Here is a 17,831-nt window from a genome sequence, read left to right as displayed (position 1 = left end):
CCCGCAAACCGTAGCAATCTCCGATCATTATTTAGTAAAATTCGATTTTCACCTTAATATAAATACCCGCCCGTCTCCTCGGCAGTGTATAAAGCGCTCAATAAATTCATCAACAGCAACACAGTTTATTGAAACCCTCCCTGACTTAACTGCTTTAGCCCACTCGCCATCCGATCCAGGAGAGTTAGATAGTCTAACCGACTACTTAGAGAATACCTGCAGATCAGCTCTAGATATAGTAGCTCCACTAAAATATAAAAAAGCTAGATCCAAAAAGCTCGCCCCATGGTACACCGACCAAACTAGAAACTTAAAACAAATATCACGTAAATTAGAGCGGAAATGGCGATCTACTAAATTGGAAGTATTCCACTGTGCCTGGAAGGATAGCATTATTGACTACAAACGGGCACTCACTAAAGCACGCTCAGCATACTTAGCCTCACTGATAGAGAAAAATAAAAACAATCCTAGATTTCTTTTTAATACTATTTCTAAACTTACAAAAAATCAAGCAGGCACAGAACCTCAGATTCCAGTAAACCTCACTAGTAATGTATTTATAGATTTCTTTGATAATAAAATAGAGAATATTAGACAAAATATAAAACCCTTTATTAGCAATACAACTGGTATGTCATCTGGTTTGGTTGATATTGATTTAAATTACTTACCGGGAGAAAAACTTGATGCTTTTCATCCACTCCCAAAATCAGAATTAGAGAAAATAATTTCTTCCTTAAATTGTACTACCTGCACATTAGACTCAGTTCCCTCAAAGTTATTAAAAGAGGTATTACCAGCTGTAACTGAACCTCTTCTAACTATAGTTAACTCATCCATTACAGTAGGTCACATGCCCAAATCATGTAAATTAGCAATTATCAAACCTCTGATCAAGAAACCAAATCTTGATCCGACTGTGCTATCTAATTATAGACCCATTTCAAACACATCATTTATATCTAAGATCATAGAAAAAGCTGTTGCCCAGCAATTATGCCTATATCTGTATAGGAATAACACATTTGAAAAGTTCCAATCTGGTTTTAGGCCCCATCACAGTACTGAAACAGCATTAGTTAAAGTAACAAATGATCTCCTCCTTGCATCAGATCAAGGCTATGTATCACTGTTAGTGCTTCTTGATCTTAGTGCAGCTTTCGACACAATTGATCATAGGATCTTGCTAGAAAGGTTAGAACGCTGGGTTGGAGTCTCAGGCACAGCCCTTTCATGGTTTCAGTCTTACTTAACAAATCGCTATCAGTTTGTAGAGCTCAATAATATTTCATCCAAACGTACAATGGTTAAATATGGGGTCCCGCAAGGCTCCATCTTAGGACCACTATTATTTACATTATATATGCTACCATTGGGCACAGTTATAAACAAACATGGTGTCAATTTTCACTGCTATGCGGATGACACTCAACTTTACATATCAGCCAAACCCGATGACAAACTCAGTTTAGGAAAAATTGAGGCAGAAGTTCTCCTTGTGGGCCCTAAGGCCGCAAGACAGAAAATTCCAAATTTAATGCTTAATCTTGCAGACTATCCCATTACACCTGGCACAGTAGCCAAAAACCTAGGCGTCATACTCGACTCCGACCTATCATTTGATAAATATATAGATAACACTACTAGGATAGCTTTTCTACATCTCCGCAACATTGCCAAATTAAGAAATGCATTATCACAGGATGATGCAGAAAAATTGGTGCACGCCTTTGTTAGCTCTAGACTAGACTACTGCAATTCACTACTGTCAGGATGTTCAAATAGGAATCTAAATAAACTTCAAGTAGTTCAAAATGCCGCAGCTAGAGTTCTGACCAGAACTAGAAAATTTCAGCATATTAGACCAGTCCTATCAGCCCTGCATTGGCTCCCAGTTAAATTTCGTATTGATTTTAAAATTCTATTATTAGCATATAAAGCACTACACGGGCTTGCTCCTGAATACCTCCAGGAACTTATTTCCTACTATGAACCCCCACGTCAACTAAGATCACAGGGTGCTGGTCTGTTATTAGTTCCACAAATTAACAAGGTAACAGCAGGGGGAAGAGCCTTTTCTTATAAGGCCCCCCAGCTTTGGAATAATCTTCCTAAATGTGTCCGGGACTCTGACACAGTCACAATCTTTAAATCTAGGTTGAAAACCCACTTATTTAGTCTAGCGTTTGATAATTAATATCCCCCTTAGATAAAGGTACAGATCCAGGGGTTCATAGACGAAGGGTTTTATGGTAGACTGGGGTGCTGGTGCTGTCATCCTGTCACTGCTCGTGGTCACTCAAGTTTGTTGACAGTGCAGTGGACAGATGCCATTGTCTCAGAATGCCCCCAAGCCTATGTTACCTTCTGGTTCTGCCTTTTTTTAGCTAGGCTGTAATAATTTAACTTAGTGCCGGAGTTGCTGCCACACTCCAGAAATGTTTATAATTTTACTTGTCCTGTATATGTCCTCATACAGAGCTAATTTTCCCTGTTTCATTTCTCCACATGGCTGCCCGCCTGCTTGAGGAATAATGAGATGAGGAGAGACAAGCGATCCATCCTGGCCGGCCACCTCCTGCCTAACCGGATGCCTACACCATGATGGACATTATTACATCTTTTTCGGTCTAAATGGACATTATTGCATCTTTTACATTCTGTCTACATTCTGTCTATATTGTTGTTGTTGTCATGGTGACCGGTGTCGGCCAGAGGAGGATGGGTTCCCCCCCTGAGTCTTGGTTCCTCTCAAGGTTTCTTCCTCATGCAAAAACTAGGGAGTTTTTCCTTGCCACTGTCGCCTTTGGCTTGCTCACTGGGGGCTAGGACTCGGCACTTGTAAAGCTGCTTTGTGACAACAACTGTTGTAAAAAGCGCTATATAAATAAAATTTGATTGATTGATTGATAACTTTTTATTCAACTTTAATTGTTTGTCATCAGTTAGTGTAACCGATGTCAATTGGTTTAACCAATGTTAAAATCTAATATTGCACACCAAGTTACTATGCATAAGATTTCAGCACTGTATTACACTGTAAAAATGAAATTTAAAATTATTTTAAACCAACTGACCCAAGATTAGAGGGAAAACATGAAAAAATGTCTATGGCATATTGACTTGCTCAGTATACCAAAAACCCATATTATCTTGGTCTAGAAAAAAAATATTTTAAATTTAATTTGAAATTATATTTCATAATAAATCACTTATTTCATATGTACATAATGTCTAGAAGGCTGAATTATTTAATACTTGTCATGGTTATACCATTTGACAATTTAATGTGACTGTGATTCTTGAATTGGTTAAAAATGGTAAAAGTCATATAGAATGCTATGGCACCAACAGAAATGCAGACTATACATCTAAACATGTTTAGATGCATATTTGTGATTTGGACATCATACCAAACCTTATTTGTCACTGACCTGGCTACAAATAGCATTGCTGTAAGGGCTGGCTTTAGAGTCGTTGTGCCTGCCGCCACAGGAGGGAGTTCGCGGACCGACTCTTGCCATGGCAACCGTAATCAGCGGTGACGACCTGCAGCTGTCTTTCACCCTATTTCAGGAGGGCAGCTGCAGATCGTCACTGCTAAGTTGTTTGTTGCGCTTCTCCTGCACATGCAGTCAGCCTCTCTACTATTTGGTAACGTTGGTTTGGTGTGGTATTTATTTGCCATCGCTTTCTCTCCGTTTTCGAGTGCTTACTCACCTGTGCCGCTCTGGCCCATCTCAAGTTTTCTGATCCTGTTATTTTCCTATCTGTAGTTTGTTTGGTTTTGGGAAGGGTTTTTTGTTACTCACCATTACAGTTAGAGAGCTAGCTACTTTCCCTGGCATTCCTTAGTTTGTTTTATTTCTTTTTTCATGTTGAGTGTTCCGTGATTATTTTCTCCCCGTTTTTTCCCCGTGCTCTGTTTGATGGTGGTTTTTCATTGTGTACTTTTCCCGCATTCCTGTTTGGCGGAGATCTTGGTTCATATGCTTTTTGTGGCTACGCTTTTGGGTTCTACTTTTGGGCTCTTAAAACCCTCGCAGCGCATTCGCCACGTAACAATTGCAAAAAGAAAGAAAACAAAAGAAAGAATCCCTTCATCCCAGCTTCAGAGAACAGTGTTCAGGACAATAGTGCATATCGCTAAAGTTTAGGAATTACAGCGAAAAGAATAGAAGAACCAACCAGGGCAGGAAAATGAACACCATGACATCCTTACTGGTGTTTATAGGTACTGCTACTCACTTGGGGTGATCCTTTTCCAGATGCTGCTGAACTAGTTTCTCTATGGTGTCATTCCAGGGAACCACTGCTTTGTACATAATCTCCAGGACAGCATCCATCACCAGCTGAAGCGTGTGCACATATGTACAAACAAACAAACACAGCTTGAAAGCATGTCAGCCAGGCATGGTCAGTTTCTGTCCTGGGCATTTACTACCCTGGACATGTACAGGTCTGCAGGGCCCAGCCTGTATTCCTGTATTCAGACACGACTCAATTAGCTGAGGAAGATCATGGCTGGAACCGAGTTGTCCACATTGTAACCTGGCTGACGTATATTGGGGTAACTAGAACTTTTAGTAGGGTAACCAGAAAGCTGCAAATAAAGTGAATGGTAATGTAGTTCCAGTTGGATGTAAATTTGAACACGGAGACTATGAATTTTACAACATTGCTTATTCAAAAACGCACTTACGTTGGTGTCGACCATGCAGCGAAGCACCGCTACGGCCTTGGCCTCCCAGTCAGTGAACAGAGAGGTGATATGGGAGCTGCAGCACTCCAGCAAATCCTGGGAAGGAAGTAGTGTACAGGTCACAGCAAACGTCCAAAAAGCCAACTTTGCTAAGCGTTTATTATATAGAAGGTTTTCAAAGCAACCACAGTAGGTGAAACCAAACGGTTTAAGAGCTCGTGGTTGCTATGGTACTTTTGATGTCATTATTCAACATGTTTGAATAGAAGAGTCGCACAGCTGGCTGCCGGGGGCCTCACCTTGATGTAGTCCAACAAGACTTGTTCGAGGTCGAGTCTGTGCTTCAGGGCGTAGGGTCGAACACTGTTCTCGATTACTGAAGGAATAAGTTCTGGAGCCTGCACTTTATCAAGCATCAGGAAAGCCATACTGCGTGTACTTCCCTAAAACGAGAGAAAGGGTTTGAATTGCTCCTAATTGTTCAAGGTTAATACTCGCTCATGCTGGATAATGCATGCGTACGTAAATCCTGCCCACTTCTCAATGCTTCCTCCGAACTGCAAAAACTAAGCAATTTTTTTTTTTTTGCTTTAACTGTATGCATTCGGTGCAGATCACCAGTCAAACAGGTGAACTGTAGACCTACCAGCTCAAAGTCAGAGAGAGACAGTCGGCAGTTGTATTTCGTGTAGAGGTCACAGAGTTGTCGTAAATTTGTCACCAGAGACTGTAAATGATCCAACTCTTCTGTCTTACAGTACTCAGTCTGTAAAAGACAAAAATATTGATAGACAAGTGTGAAAGAAGGAGACCAGTAGTGAGGTGGTCAAAAGGTACCAGTTTAAGAGTCCACTGGAAAGTATCTAAGGGAAATGAAGGTACTCCCTATACCAGGCATGTCAAACATACGGCCCGCGGGCCGGACCCAGCCCGTTGGATGATTTAATATGGCCCGGCATAAATTTCTGAGTATGTCAAAAAAAAGAAGCGAGTCTCTAGCTCATTTCTATCAAAAGTTGTGATTTTAAAAAAATGAATACAAATCAAAAGCTCTCTCTGGTCGCTAGAGGGCAGTAAATGGCAGCATGCAGCACTGACACGAGTTAAGGCTTCAGTTACAGGATGCGATTCCGCTACAAAGGATAAATTTGGGTTCGTGGAATTGAATACGTTTTATCAATATCTCGTGCCAGGTTACCCCAACCAGGATACAGCCATGGCTGCATAAGTTCTATCCATGTTTGGGACTACTTATCTTTGTGAACAGGTGTTCTCTGTAATGAACAATAATAAAACAAAGCAGCGCTCAAGGTTAACAAATAAACACTTGAATGACATTGTTAAATGTGCTGCTACTCAGGATTTGACACCTAATATCGATGCACTTGTGAAGGCAAAAAGATGCCAAGTTACAGGAGCCAGCAGCAGCAAGTAGACTGCAGGAATGCAGTGAGAGAGAGAGAAAAAAAGTGTGATGACACGAAATTTGTTTGCACTCATGAATACAGATCATTAAAAATAAGATTCATCTGGTTTCATATTAAAGATAATTAATATTGTGCAGTATGTTCTCAGCTTCAGTAGGTCCAGCCTAGTGGTTTGACTACCCATGCACTGCTATAACTTTTATTTTGTATTTCTTTTTTTATTTATTTCAAAGCAGTATGACAATTAAGGTGAAAATACTTTTTTTTTCATAGCTCCCACTTGAGTTTGTTAATGTGGTGAGTTGCTTCAGGTGTAAAACTGCATTCTTTGCTAATCTTTTTTTTTTCATTGTTTGTGAATAAATGTGTTGTGCTTAGAAAAGATCCCTTTTCATCCATGATTATAATATGTAGGGTAGGCTAAAAATGTAGGCTGAACGATAAAGCATAGTACAGAAAAACAAAGCTAAATATTTGGAGTTGACATTCTTTTACTGATCCGGCTCACCTGAGAACAAAGTCTGGATCCGGCCCCACAGCCAAACTGAGTTTGACATGCCTGCCCTATACAGACACATTCACTTCAGCATGATTTTAATTTTGTGGCTGATCGTGCATTACAGATTGTCTGGATAGAAATGGACCTGTGAATGGGGTGAACAGAAAGTTCTTCAGTTCTTCAAGTTGATGTGTTGGAAGCAGAAAAACAGGCCAGTGTGGGTGTCTGAGCAACTTTGACAAGGGCCTAACTGTGATTGGCTGGGACAGTGTGTCTCCAAACCAGCAGGTCCGTGTTTCTGGTACACAGTTAATACCATCAAAACTGGTCCAAGAATGACAATCAGAGAACTGGTGACTGGTTGATGGATGCCCAAAGCTCACTGATGTGTGTATAGGGAGTGAAAGGTAGACTGTCTGGGCCAATCCCACAGAAGAGACACAAACAGCTGAAAAAAAGTCATTCTGGCAATGACAGAAAGGTGTTATAACACCAAGACTAAGACTAAGACTAAGGGGCCAAGTAGCTGCAGGTAAGAGATCCCATTCCATTCACTGCCATCAGAAGCATCGGAACTGGACCACAGAGCAACAGAAGAAGGTGGCCTGGTCTGATGAATCGCATCCTGTCTATTCAGGAGTGGTTTGAGAAACATGTGTCATGTCCAGCTCCGCCCTCCTCCCTGGTCCCGCCTAGTTTCCCCGTTTCCTTGGTTCCCCTTCTGTCTGTCACGCCTGTCTTCAGTGCCCACACCTGTGTCTCGTTTCTCCTCCCTGTTCCCAGGTATTTAATGCCCTCTGTCTTATCCGCTCGTTGTCGGTCATTGTGTTTGTGAGGTTTCCTGTGTTTCACGTGTTTCATGCCCTTTCTGTATCTTGTGCTTCCCCTATGCTCCCCCCCGTACACCGGTCCGGTTTGTTCCGTTTTGCCCTCCCTGTTTGGTTCTTGTTTCGCTTTGCTTCTGTTTCTCCTTCTCTCTCCTGTGCTTACTGTTTCTCACTGTCATTTAATTAGTATTTCCCTTGCGTGTTGTTCTCCTCTTCAACGTTTGTAGGTCTCCCTGTCAGTATTATATCCCTATGCAGTTTGGTTTAGTTGAACGTTCGTCTCTCTTGTTTAGGTTTGTGTATGTTTTGCCCTGTATGTTTCTATCTTCTGGTTCGTTTAGTTTAACTGTCCGGTTTAAGTAGTAGTTGTGTCATGTGTTCGTGGTTGTTAGGATGTCCGTCGTTGTAGTCGAGTAATCCTTCCAGTAGTATGTTAGAGTGTAATCAGTAATGTGTTTAAAGTAGTTTTATTTATTGTGTTACGTGGTGGTTGTGTTGTCTCTCTTATGCTCGCCCTGTGTGTATTCTCTTTTCTGTAGTTGTTCTCTCGTTCTATTCTGGTGTTTGTTTGATTTAATAAATATTAATACTGCTTGCGTTTGCGTCACGCCCGCCCTTTGATTCATTACAACATGACAAGATTCAAGATGTTGGTTTGTCCTTCAAATTAATCAAATATCTGGAATGTGCTTTAATTAGATACATGGAGTATAGGACTTAAAATGATCTACTGCCCACATCCTGGTGCAAGACACCTCAGGTCGGAGTCGACCATATTACATATACACTATACTGCCAATAGTATTTGCTAACCAATCAAAATTATCAGAATCGGTTGTTCCAATCACTTCCATGGCCACATGTGTATAAAATTAGGCACCTATGCATGGAGACTGTTCATAAAAACATTTGTGAAAGAATGAGTCAATCTCAGGAGCTCAGTGAACTCCAGCGTGGAACTGTGATAGGATGCCACCTGTGCAACAAATCCAGTCATGAATTGTCCCAGCTCCTAAATATTCCACAGTCAACCGTCAAATTGTGTCTACTTATAGCATCAAGCATCAAGCTACTTATAGTGATTTTGTATTACAAAAGTGGTTTTGTATTTCAGTTCCATTTTGGCATTTCTACACCACCACCACCACTACTACTACTAATAATAATAAATAATAATATATCATTACCAGATTACTCGACATCCAGAAGGAAGGCAGGCCAAGTTCAGCCAGCATGAGGCCATTCTGAGGCCAGCCATCCTGAAAATACAGTGTGAGCAGTTACACTAGGGCAGCCATCCTGAAAATACAGTGTGCGCAGTTACACTAGAGCAGCCATCCTGAAAATACAGTGTAAGCAGTTACACTAGAGCAGCCATCCTGAAAATACAGTGTGAGCAGTTACACTAGGGCAGCCATCCTGAAAACACAGTGTGAGCATTTACACTAGAGCAGCCATCCTGAAAACACAGTGTGAGCAGTTACACTAGAGCAGCCATCCTGAAAACACAGTGTGAGCAGTTACACTAGGGCAGTCATCCTGAAAACACAGTGTGAGCAGTTACACTAGGGCAGTCATCCTGAAAACACAGGTGTGAGCATTTACACTAGAGCAGCCATCCTGAAAATACAGTGTGAGCAGTTACACTAGGGCAGCCATCCTGAAAATACAGTGTGAGCAGTTACACTAGAGCAGTCATCCTGAAAATACAGTGTGAGCATTTACACTAGAGCAGCCATCCTGAAAATACAGTGTGAGCAGTTACATTAGAGCAGCCATCCTGAAAATATAGTGTGAGCAGTTACACTAGGGCAGCCATCCTGAAAATACAGTGTGAACAGTTACACTAGGGCAGCCATCCTGAAAATACAGTGTGAACAGTTATACTAGAGCAGCCATCCTGAAAATACAGTGTGAGCAGTTACACTAGAGCAGGGCGCTGGAGGAATCACTTGAGCAAGAACACAAACTCATCAGTAATTAAAAATCAACAGTCTCACCTTCTCTGTTAATTCAAGATTCCTCGCGCGCATCTCCAACCATTTAGCCAGGATTCCCTGTGGATGGTTATCTCAGGTCAATATGTAGTCGCTTACACAAAGGTTCTGTTTTTTTTGTTGATTTATTGTGTTGGTTATAACATTGTATTAACAATCTTTTCAACAAAAACTGCAGCTTGTTTGAAGGATATTGCACTCAGTTCAACAAATCTACACCCACTATTTCTAGCATTCTTATAATTTCTAACACTAATCATTTCTAGCATTATTAATATTTTTAGCAACCCCAACCATGTTGGGCCACTTTTATTATAACTGAAGTAGATATTCATGTACATGCAGTAAAAAAATTACCAGTGTATGACCACAGGCTCCATATTTATACTATGGAATACAGAAACTCATTTTAGCAGCCAAAAATAATTAATATTGCGGCTTAAAAATAACAAATATAAAATTTATTTTTAATTTTTTCTTCTCCATGGACTTTACAATTTTTCTTGAAGCCACCTCTTGCTCAGCCTGGCTACAGCTGTGCCATCAACGGGGACCACACTTGTGGTTTAGTGATGGGGCGATCACTTATGTGATTTTTCAGAGATTTGCTGATAGGGCAAACCCTTTTCTGATACACCACTAGGCAGCCCTCTAGTGTCCACGTTTAAGACACCAGCCATCGTACCTGGCCTTTAGGGAAGACTCTCCATGTGAAGGGGACCACCACGCCCTTCATCCAGAGGCCAAGGTCCTGCGACAGGACGTCTGACGGGACGGAGCTCAACAGAGCGTGCATGGATCTTTCATCGAACTGAACTGCCAAATCACCCTAAAAACAACAATACTCTGGAGTCATGGACAGTAAAGACACAGGATAATGTATACGCAATATATGCTTCTGGTTAAACATCTTGGCATGAAGGAATCATGTTGACTTGAGGCTGAGCTTACACACCAATAAGCACCAAGATCATTTATCAGTACCTCATTTCCCATCATGCATTTAGCTTGTGCAGATTGTCACACTGATTTTTTTTTAAATAATGAAGCTTAAGAAAGTGAGTCTTACTTCATGTCGAAGCCAAAGGTATTGAGCTCTGCTGAGGTGGCCTTCCCTCAGAAGTAGAATAATGTCTTTTAAGTAGTATGAGCTGTTCAGGAACTCAATCCAGGAGACACCACTAAAGACAACATGAGCAAAATTTTCAACAGGTAACGAATTTTACTAAAATGCTTGTGAATTTGCATTTCAGTGTAAACATGAGACCTCCAGGTTAACTAGAGAACTAGCAAGTCAGACATGGCTATGATCTAATAGATACAATCTATTAATTTTATAATAAATAAGGGGGGGGGGGGGGGGGGCTGCTTTCTGTTTGCATGGGACAGAGTGGGGGGATGGGACGTTGGTGAGGTCTAGTGTACCAGGTCTAGTGTACCAGGTCTAGTGCCATCTTCCATCTTCTAGTGAAATAAAATAGTGTTTGCTGGCGGGCCACATATTACTGATTTTATGGAATAGGTTATGGGCCAGTGGACATTTGACGTTGGTATATAGCCCACGGGCCGGACTTCGAACATGCCTGGCCTACCACCTCAATCACTTTTACAGCCAACACATTTCACTGCACTGACAGAATCCAGCTACTCCTGAGTTGACTTAAGATTCAGTATGAAAACTGAACATTAATGATGTCTATTGACTGCACATTTTCCTCTTTACCGCTTTATACTTGACATGACTGAGCAAGGCAATTTACATTAACCAGAGTAACATGTCCACTGAAGCATTACATTCCTCCTGGTTAAGACTGAAACGGTCACTGGGTCTACAAAATTGTCAGGCATCTATTTTAGGTGAATCTCACTGTTCTCCACATAACTGAATTACATTCATTTGGGACAGAGACTATTAGATGGCATGACATTCTGAACAGTTCACTTATGCTTACCTGCTTATGTAAAACCACCATTTAAATGTGTATTCACAATAAATAATTTAGAAATAAACCTGGTTACCAGCAAGTGTAATGAAGCCAGACTGGTCATGTAAGCACAAACGTAGTATTTTAAAATCACAAACGAGCAGGTGAACTGCTCTAACAGGTAATGGCTTGAACTTACTTGAAGTTGTCTGAGCCATGGAGGTTACAGAAGGTGGCGAGTTTGGCCAGCGCGGTCTGGATCTGGGCGGAGGGGAAGCGTTGCGCGGCATAATTCAGCATATCCTCGGCTGTCCTGAGGGTGGGCCAGAAGGCGTTGAGGCAGTACTGTACCACATACTGCTCATCCTGGTAGGAAGAGATGACAACCATTGACACTGTTGGGATACAACACACCCACACATGCTCCCCAACACAGCCTAAAACACCAGCGCTACAGCACATTTACGTGTAGGTTTAATTGGATTAATTTCAGGTGGACGGTACCATAATCTTCATCAGCATTGTTTTGGCCTCCTCGACAAGCTCCACCCACTCATCTTTGCCTTGCTCAGTGACGGAGACTGAGGCCAGCTTCTCCAGTACAAAGTCCAACTTCACTTTGTACACCAACTTAAAAACATTTAAAACAACAACTCAGCACATGGTACCTTATAGAAGTAAAAGGCTAAAATTAAAAAAAGAGGAAAAAAGAGAAATTTACCTCAACATCAAGCTCAAAGGCTAGTGCAAACTTCTCTGCTTCTTCAAACTTGTGTTTGTAGAGTAGTCTGTTCAATCTGAAGACGGAAATAAAAGAAACATCAATTGAATGCATATGTAACCAATGTCCACTTGCTTTAGATATATTATTCTTGTGTTAGTCAGTAGAGGTTTACAAAACGATGTAATCAACAAAAGGGAGTTTGATATTCCCGTGTGTTCGTACCTGTTCTCTGGCAGGGCCTCTGTGAAGCCTCTCAAGACTAAAGCAAAGTCTGGCCCTTCAGGACTGATTTTTATAGAAAACAAATTAGCACAAAAATGACTTTCTGACTGGAAGATAATGCAATAAAAAATAACATAAACCCACAACATCTTAAAACACATACGACCATTACAGCTACTTCTTGCTCTGTCATTGCCATTCTGGTTGAGTCTGGATTATGAATACATTACAATTACTCGATGTACATGGGGGGTTGACATATTTGGCAAAAAAAAACAAAAAATCTCAAATGTAAGTCATGGAAATCACTGGGTTATATTCTGTGTCTTGTAGATTTTTCCCTGAATTTTACATTTATTTACTAGTTTACTGTCTTGGTAACTAAATTTGTCATATGGTGTGACGAATGTTATTGTGAATTAAATTAAAAAGGGATATAATGTAATAATGTAAGTCAATTATCCTGATTCTTTATCATTACTATTTAAAAGTATACCATTTCTCATGTGCAAATATGTTACCTTGTGTATTAATTTGCTTCATCAACACTCATAAGAAGACTTTTACTCATAATCTTTCAGTATACTTCAAATTAATTTGTGAGTATCTTTGTTATAAAAAGTACCACAATTCATGTAACTATTACTGGCACTATTCCCCATCAGACACATTGTTGAGTTTATGATTAATTATCAAAATCCTTCATTTCTTTCAAAATTCTGAATGTCACACCAAATTACATGGTGTCACGTCATATGATAAATCATGCCACACAGCAATCTGTATGCAAAAATCTGCATTTACCAAACAACCAAACATTTGACAAGTGACTGAAATCATTGTTACAGCAAAATCACAAAATTGTTGAAGAACAGTGAATTCTACTCAACGTAGTGAACAATGCTTATAAGGCATTAACTAATCCATTTACTGTATTCATTAGATGTTACACTTTTTATTCTAATCTGCTGAATATTGGTTACACGAATTCTAATAATCTTTGGTAAGTCATTGAACTTTTTTATATTTAATGCATAAATTAATTTAAAAATGAGAATAAGTAAAACGATGATCAAACAGCAAGCTGATATTGTATCATTAAAATCTGTTAAAAGTGTGCCATCTCTCATCATCTAATGAAATCTGCCTCAAACTAAATAAATAAAGGGAAACATTTGAGTGACAAAATGATGTAGTTTAACATGGATTCAGCTTGAAAATGGGATAGCAGGGATTCACCAAATTGAGTTGGTGTAGATATTAAATGTGAATAATATAATCATATATTATCAAAATGTGTTAAAATGATAAAATATTCAACAAACTATTAACTATAAAAATGTATCAAGACCATTATTTATGTATTTAAGCATACATATATATATTTATCATATAGTGTGACAAAATGATCATATGGTGTGACAAGAAACCGTCACACCTTATGATGATGTCACACCATATGAGGTTTCATGTACTTAGCATGACATTAAGCAATGTGCCTTTACTCTAACACCATAAAACCATGCCACTACAATGTGACAATATAGTTTTAAAGGTAATACTGACTGAAAAGCAATTTAACTTGTGCATTTTTGTGTAATATGTGTCACACCAAAAGACATGAAGAGCGATGACTCACTTTGTAACTTTCAGTCTCTATCTAAGGCTTTGTTCTATCTCCTGAAAGAAGGAGGACCCCCACTCCCCAAAGGTCTCCATACAATTGCCCGTTTAAAAAAAGGAATATGGCGTCACACCATATGACATACATTTTTGGGACAAAATGTTTTAGTTAAGGGTGGTTTCAAAATGTTATGCCTGAACTTTTAGTCAAGCAGATTCAAAAGTAGACATCTGGGTTATCAATATATTATTGAGTAAACAGAAAATTAATTTTCTTGTTTTAATTCAAAATCTAACTTTGTGAAATGTGCTTGGGACAGTCACTCCATATGACCTTTTTCTAGTTTGGCTGAAAATTGTGTAAAAAAGGAATGTTAATCCCATGAACGTTCTGTAAATTCATATAAAAGAGCACTTTGTGAACAATATCACCACAGTTTTTTTTTTACATATTTTTCTATAATTTAAGTATATTTGACACTTTGGACCAAAAAAAGCCTCGTCATGTCAACCACCCACATCCACCAAACAGGCCATCACCATTTTCCCAGCTTACCTCTTGGAATGATCAGAAACAACCTCCAGCAGATAGAGGACGTCCTACATTTAAGGAAATACAAAGAATGAGATCTTAACTGCACACGTGCTAGCAATGTAAGACACATGCTCAAGATACTGTGGCTTTAGGCTGACCATGCTAAGGTCTCTCTGAACCAGCGATGACACAGCAGACACCTCCAGAGAGTACAGAACCGCCATCGTAGGAAGAGACAGAACCAGGAGCTTCCGGGAGGAACCGAGATGAGGCTAACAGCAAAGGAAACAAGGAAATGGTTCGATAGCAATATTTGGCCATATTGTGTACATGAGAACCCAGACAATGTATAAGAACACAATTCTGCATCTTAACATGTATAATTGTAAAAGAGAACCTGTGTGCTGCACAGTGCTGGATCTATAGAGGATCAAATAAGATGCAGCAGAAGGCAGCAAACTCACACACCTCACTGCCCCCAGCAGTCAAAGTTATGATCTTCATACTGGTGCCCTCTTGCCTAGATAACATCAGATGAACAAAATGAGTGTCACATCACAAGAGGAACAAGAGCAAACACTACCAGTGATTCAAACATCAGCACTAACACTTTAACAGTGTGTATTGTGTTAGTAAATGACTGAATAATCCCCAACACATCCAGGAATGGTACAGGGTGGTGGATTTATAGATACATCACTATGATTACTTACTGGATGTTCTACACCGATGTCCAGTGTACCAAACCAATAAACTGACTGAGTGGTGTGACCCTCACTTATGATGAATGAATGAATCTTCAACTTATATAGCGCCTTTCTATATACCCAAGGTCGGTTTACAATTTTAACACAGGTACAACCAATCACACTCCGGCGAGAAACGGCAGCCAATCACACACAGCGTACTCTCTCCCGGGATCCACAGCCCCCTGGGGGACTGAATGGGGTGCAGGAAGGGGAGAGAGGACAGACCCTAGTGACAGAGCACCATCCACCATTGGACATACAAGCACACACACTTATACATCACCCACCCATTCACTCTCAGACTGAACAATCATCCCCTCGCGCTCAGACTGAACAATCACCCCCTCGCGCTCAGACTGAACAATCACCCACTCGCGCTCAGACTGAACAATCACCCCCTCGCGCTCAGACTGAACAATCACCCCCTCGCGCTCAGACTGAACAATCACCCACTCGCGCTCAGACTGAACAATCACCCCCTCGCGCTCAGACTGAACAATCACCCACTCACGCTCAGACTGAACAATCACCCACTCGCGCTCAGACTGAACAATCACCCACTCGCGCTCAGACTGAACAATCACCCACTCACGCTCAGACTGAACATCACCCACTCACGCTCAGACTGAACATCACTCACTCAGGCTCAGTAGCCTCAAGTGTGTAGATGGGTGATGGATTTACTTCTAAATAAATTATTGTGATCCTGACCCACAATTACAATAATCCTTAAATTCCAACCTAAACAACCATATATTTTAGATCGTTAGATTAATGCTAAAGATCGCATGGATCTAAATTAAATTCAACAGATTTCACAATTAGCCACTTGCATTCCAGGAGATGTGGCTTCTCCTTCTGTGAGGAGCAGGAAGTCAATGATGTAGAGATCCACCCAGCAGCTCAGCATGACGAGGGAGCGCATGTCCCACAGACTCAGCATGGCCTTGAAGGGCAGGAAGAGAACCAAGGGGTCAGGGCTCTCGGGGCAAAACGACGCTAACTCCTGACTACACAGACTACAGAGGTACAGCATGAACCCAAGGGACAGAGAGCCCTCTCTACTAACGCACGTGTACATACATTCACACACAGCTGTCTTGAAGTTACCACGGATACAGTCAGACCACAGCCACCATTTTCTTACCTCTTCATCCAGCACGTACATTAAATTGTCCACCACTTGAATCTTTTTTACACCTGTATCAGAGACAAACGATATTCAAATTAAAATGTTTTATCTCAAACACCATTAGCCTTAATATTAATGCCATATCATTGCTTTAAGACTAATGCCTGTTTATTACCATGTTATTAATCTTAAGATATTCAGTAAGCACTGGAAATTATTCAGCATCTACTAGTACAAAAGCGATGTAGTTATATACAGTGAGAAATGAGAACCTGAAGCCTGCATTAGCCACACCAACAGCATTAACTGCCTCTGCCAATTACCGTCTACTGTAAACATATAATAGGTGTTTGAAACGCCTCACCTGTAAATGAGAGGCTGTTAATACTTAGTCAGTGTGCACATTATTCAGGAACAGAAACCTGAGAAACAGGCTGCGTTTCTCACCAGACATTAGGGTTGAGTCCAGAGAAACAGAGGCTGCATTCTCACCAGACATTAGGGTTGATTCCAGAGAAACAGAGGCTGCATTCTCACCAGACATTAGGGTTGAGTCCAGAACGCTGTGAAGCGACAATGACTGCTGACCAGGCTGCATGCACCAGTGGGAAATTATGTTTTCTCCTTTAGCCTTTAAAGTTGAACAGCCAACATGAGAAGTATTAACATATAACTTCCAATACATCAACCACACACACAGCCAATCACCCACACCAATACTTACCACAGTAAATACTTTCTACATTTTAGAGAAACAGTGAAGGCATCAAAAATAATGAAATAACACATGACTATGCTATGTTAAACCAAAATTGATGGTTATTGAGAAGTTAAGAAAGAAAAAGTGTATGTAATTTATTATATATATATATATATATATATATATATATATATATATATATATATATATATTGTTGCCACAACAGCTGTCTTAATGAAGGAATTAAATTAAGATTACGCCAATCATGAGGTGGACTTCACCGCCGAAGCAAGCCAGCGCTGCAGATGTACATCCGTGTGGACAGATCTCCTCTACCGAGCAGAAGTCAATGAGAATGTGGGCTTGAATCTGGGAGGAAAGTTCCAGTCAACAAATGTTACTTAAACTTGAGCAGCCAACATGCCCAACCTTAGAAACACAAACAACAAAACAAGAAAGATGGACATCAAATGAGGGTCAGAGCTGCGTACCTCATTCAGGACCACAATGTCCATGTCTTCAATTGCTATTGACCGAAAAAGAAAAACCACATTACGAGTGTGGATTCCAGGAGTGATGTGAAATGTCATCTTTAGTTTATCACAAACCTTTCTGGGTCTTCTCCAAAGCAAGATTAGACACATGCAAGAATCCATCATGGACAATGACAAACAGCTGGTACATTCCTAAGAATGTGAGAAAAATCAAATTACTACACAAATGACAAAACAATAATAATGACATCATCAAAATACTGTAATTAGAG

The 17,831-nt window shown here is 40.3% G+C and overlaps 1 protein-coding gene across 2 annotated transcripts in view; it reads right to left on the bottom strand.

The window, feature by feature from the left end:
- kntc1 (kinetochore associated 1) overlaps positions 1-17,831 on the bottom strand; it is a 62,652-nt gene that overhangs the window by 43,603 nt on the left and 1,218 nt on the right. The window contains exons 5-25 of one of the 2 annotated variants that reach the window (XM_076987169.1): positions 17,674-17,751; positions 17,557-17,591; positions 17,324-17,434; positions 16,903-16,996; positions 16,381-16,433; positions 16,067-16,179; positions 14,953-15,004; positions 14,643-14,756; positions 14,506-14,549; positions 12,327-12,389; positions 12,102-12,177; positions 11,885-12,010; positions 11,580-11,746; positions 10,525-10,636; positions 10,141-10,284; positions 9,459-9,515; positions 8,646-8,717; positions 5,352-5,471; positions 5,005-5,148; positions 4,706-4,801; positions 4,252-4,355 (exon numbers count right to left, since the gene is read on the bottom strand). In XM_076987169.1, the coding sequence (XP_076843284.1) occupies positions 4,252-4,355; positions 4,706-4,801; positions 5,005-5,148; positions 5,352-5,471; positions 8,646-8,717; positions 9,459-9,515; positions 10,141-10,284; positions 10,525-10,636; positions 11,580-11,746; positions 11,885-12,010; positions 12,102-12,177; positions 12,327-12,389; positions 14,506-14,549; positions 14,643-14,756; positions 14,953-15,004; positions 16,067-16,179; positions 16,381-16,433; positions 16,903-16,996; positions 17,324-17,434; positions 17,557-17,591; positions 17,674-17,751 (1,975 nt within the window). Of the gene's footprint in view, positions 1-4,251; positions 4,356-4,705; positions 4,802-5,004; positions 5,149-5,351; positions 5,472-8,645; positions 8,718-9,458; positions 9,516-10,140; positions 10,285-10,524; positions 10,637-11,579; positions 11,747-11,884; positions 12,011-12,101; positions 12,178-12,326; positions 12,390-14,505; positions 14,550-14,642; positions 14,757-14,952; positions 15,005-16,066; positions 16,180-16,380; positions 16,434-16,812; positions 16,829-16,902; positions 16,997-17,323; positions 17,435-17,556; positions 17,592-17,673; positions 17,752-17,831 lie in introns of those variants that run through there. The other variant, XM_076987170.1, reaches the window with a different exon arrangement.

This window comes from Brachyhypopomus gauderio, unplaced genomic scaffold (assembly GCF_052324685.1).
Source record: "Brachyhypopomus gauderio isolate BG-103 unplaced genomic scaffold, BGAUD_0.2 sc51, whole genome shotgun sequence".
In the NCBI taxonomy this organism is placed as follows: domain Eukaryota; kingdom Metazoa; phylum Chordata; class Actinopteri; order Gymnotiformes; family Hypopomidae; genus Brachyhypopomus; species Brachyhypopomus gauderio.
This window is presented reverse-complemented; position numbering and strand designations above follow the sequence as displayed.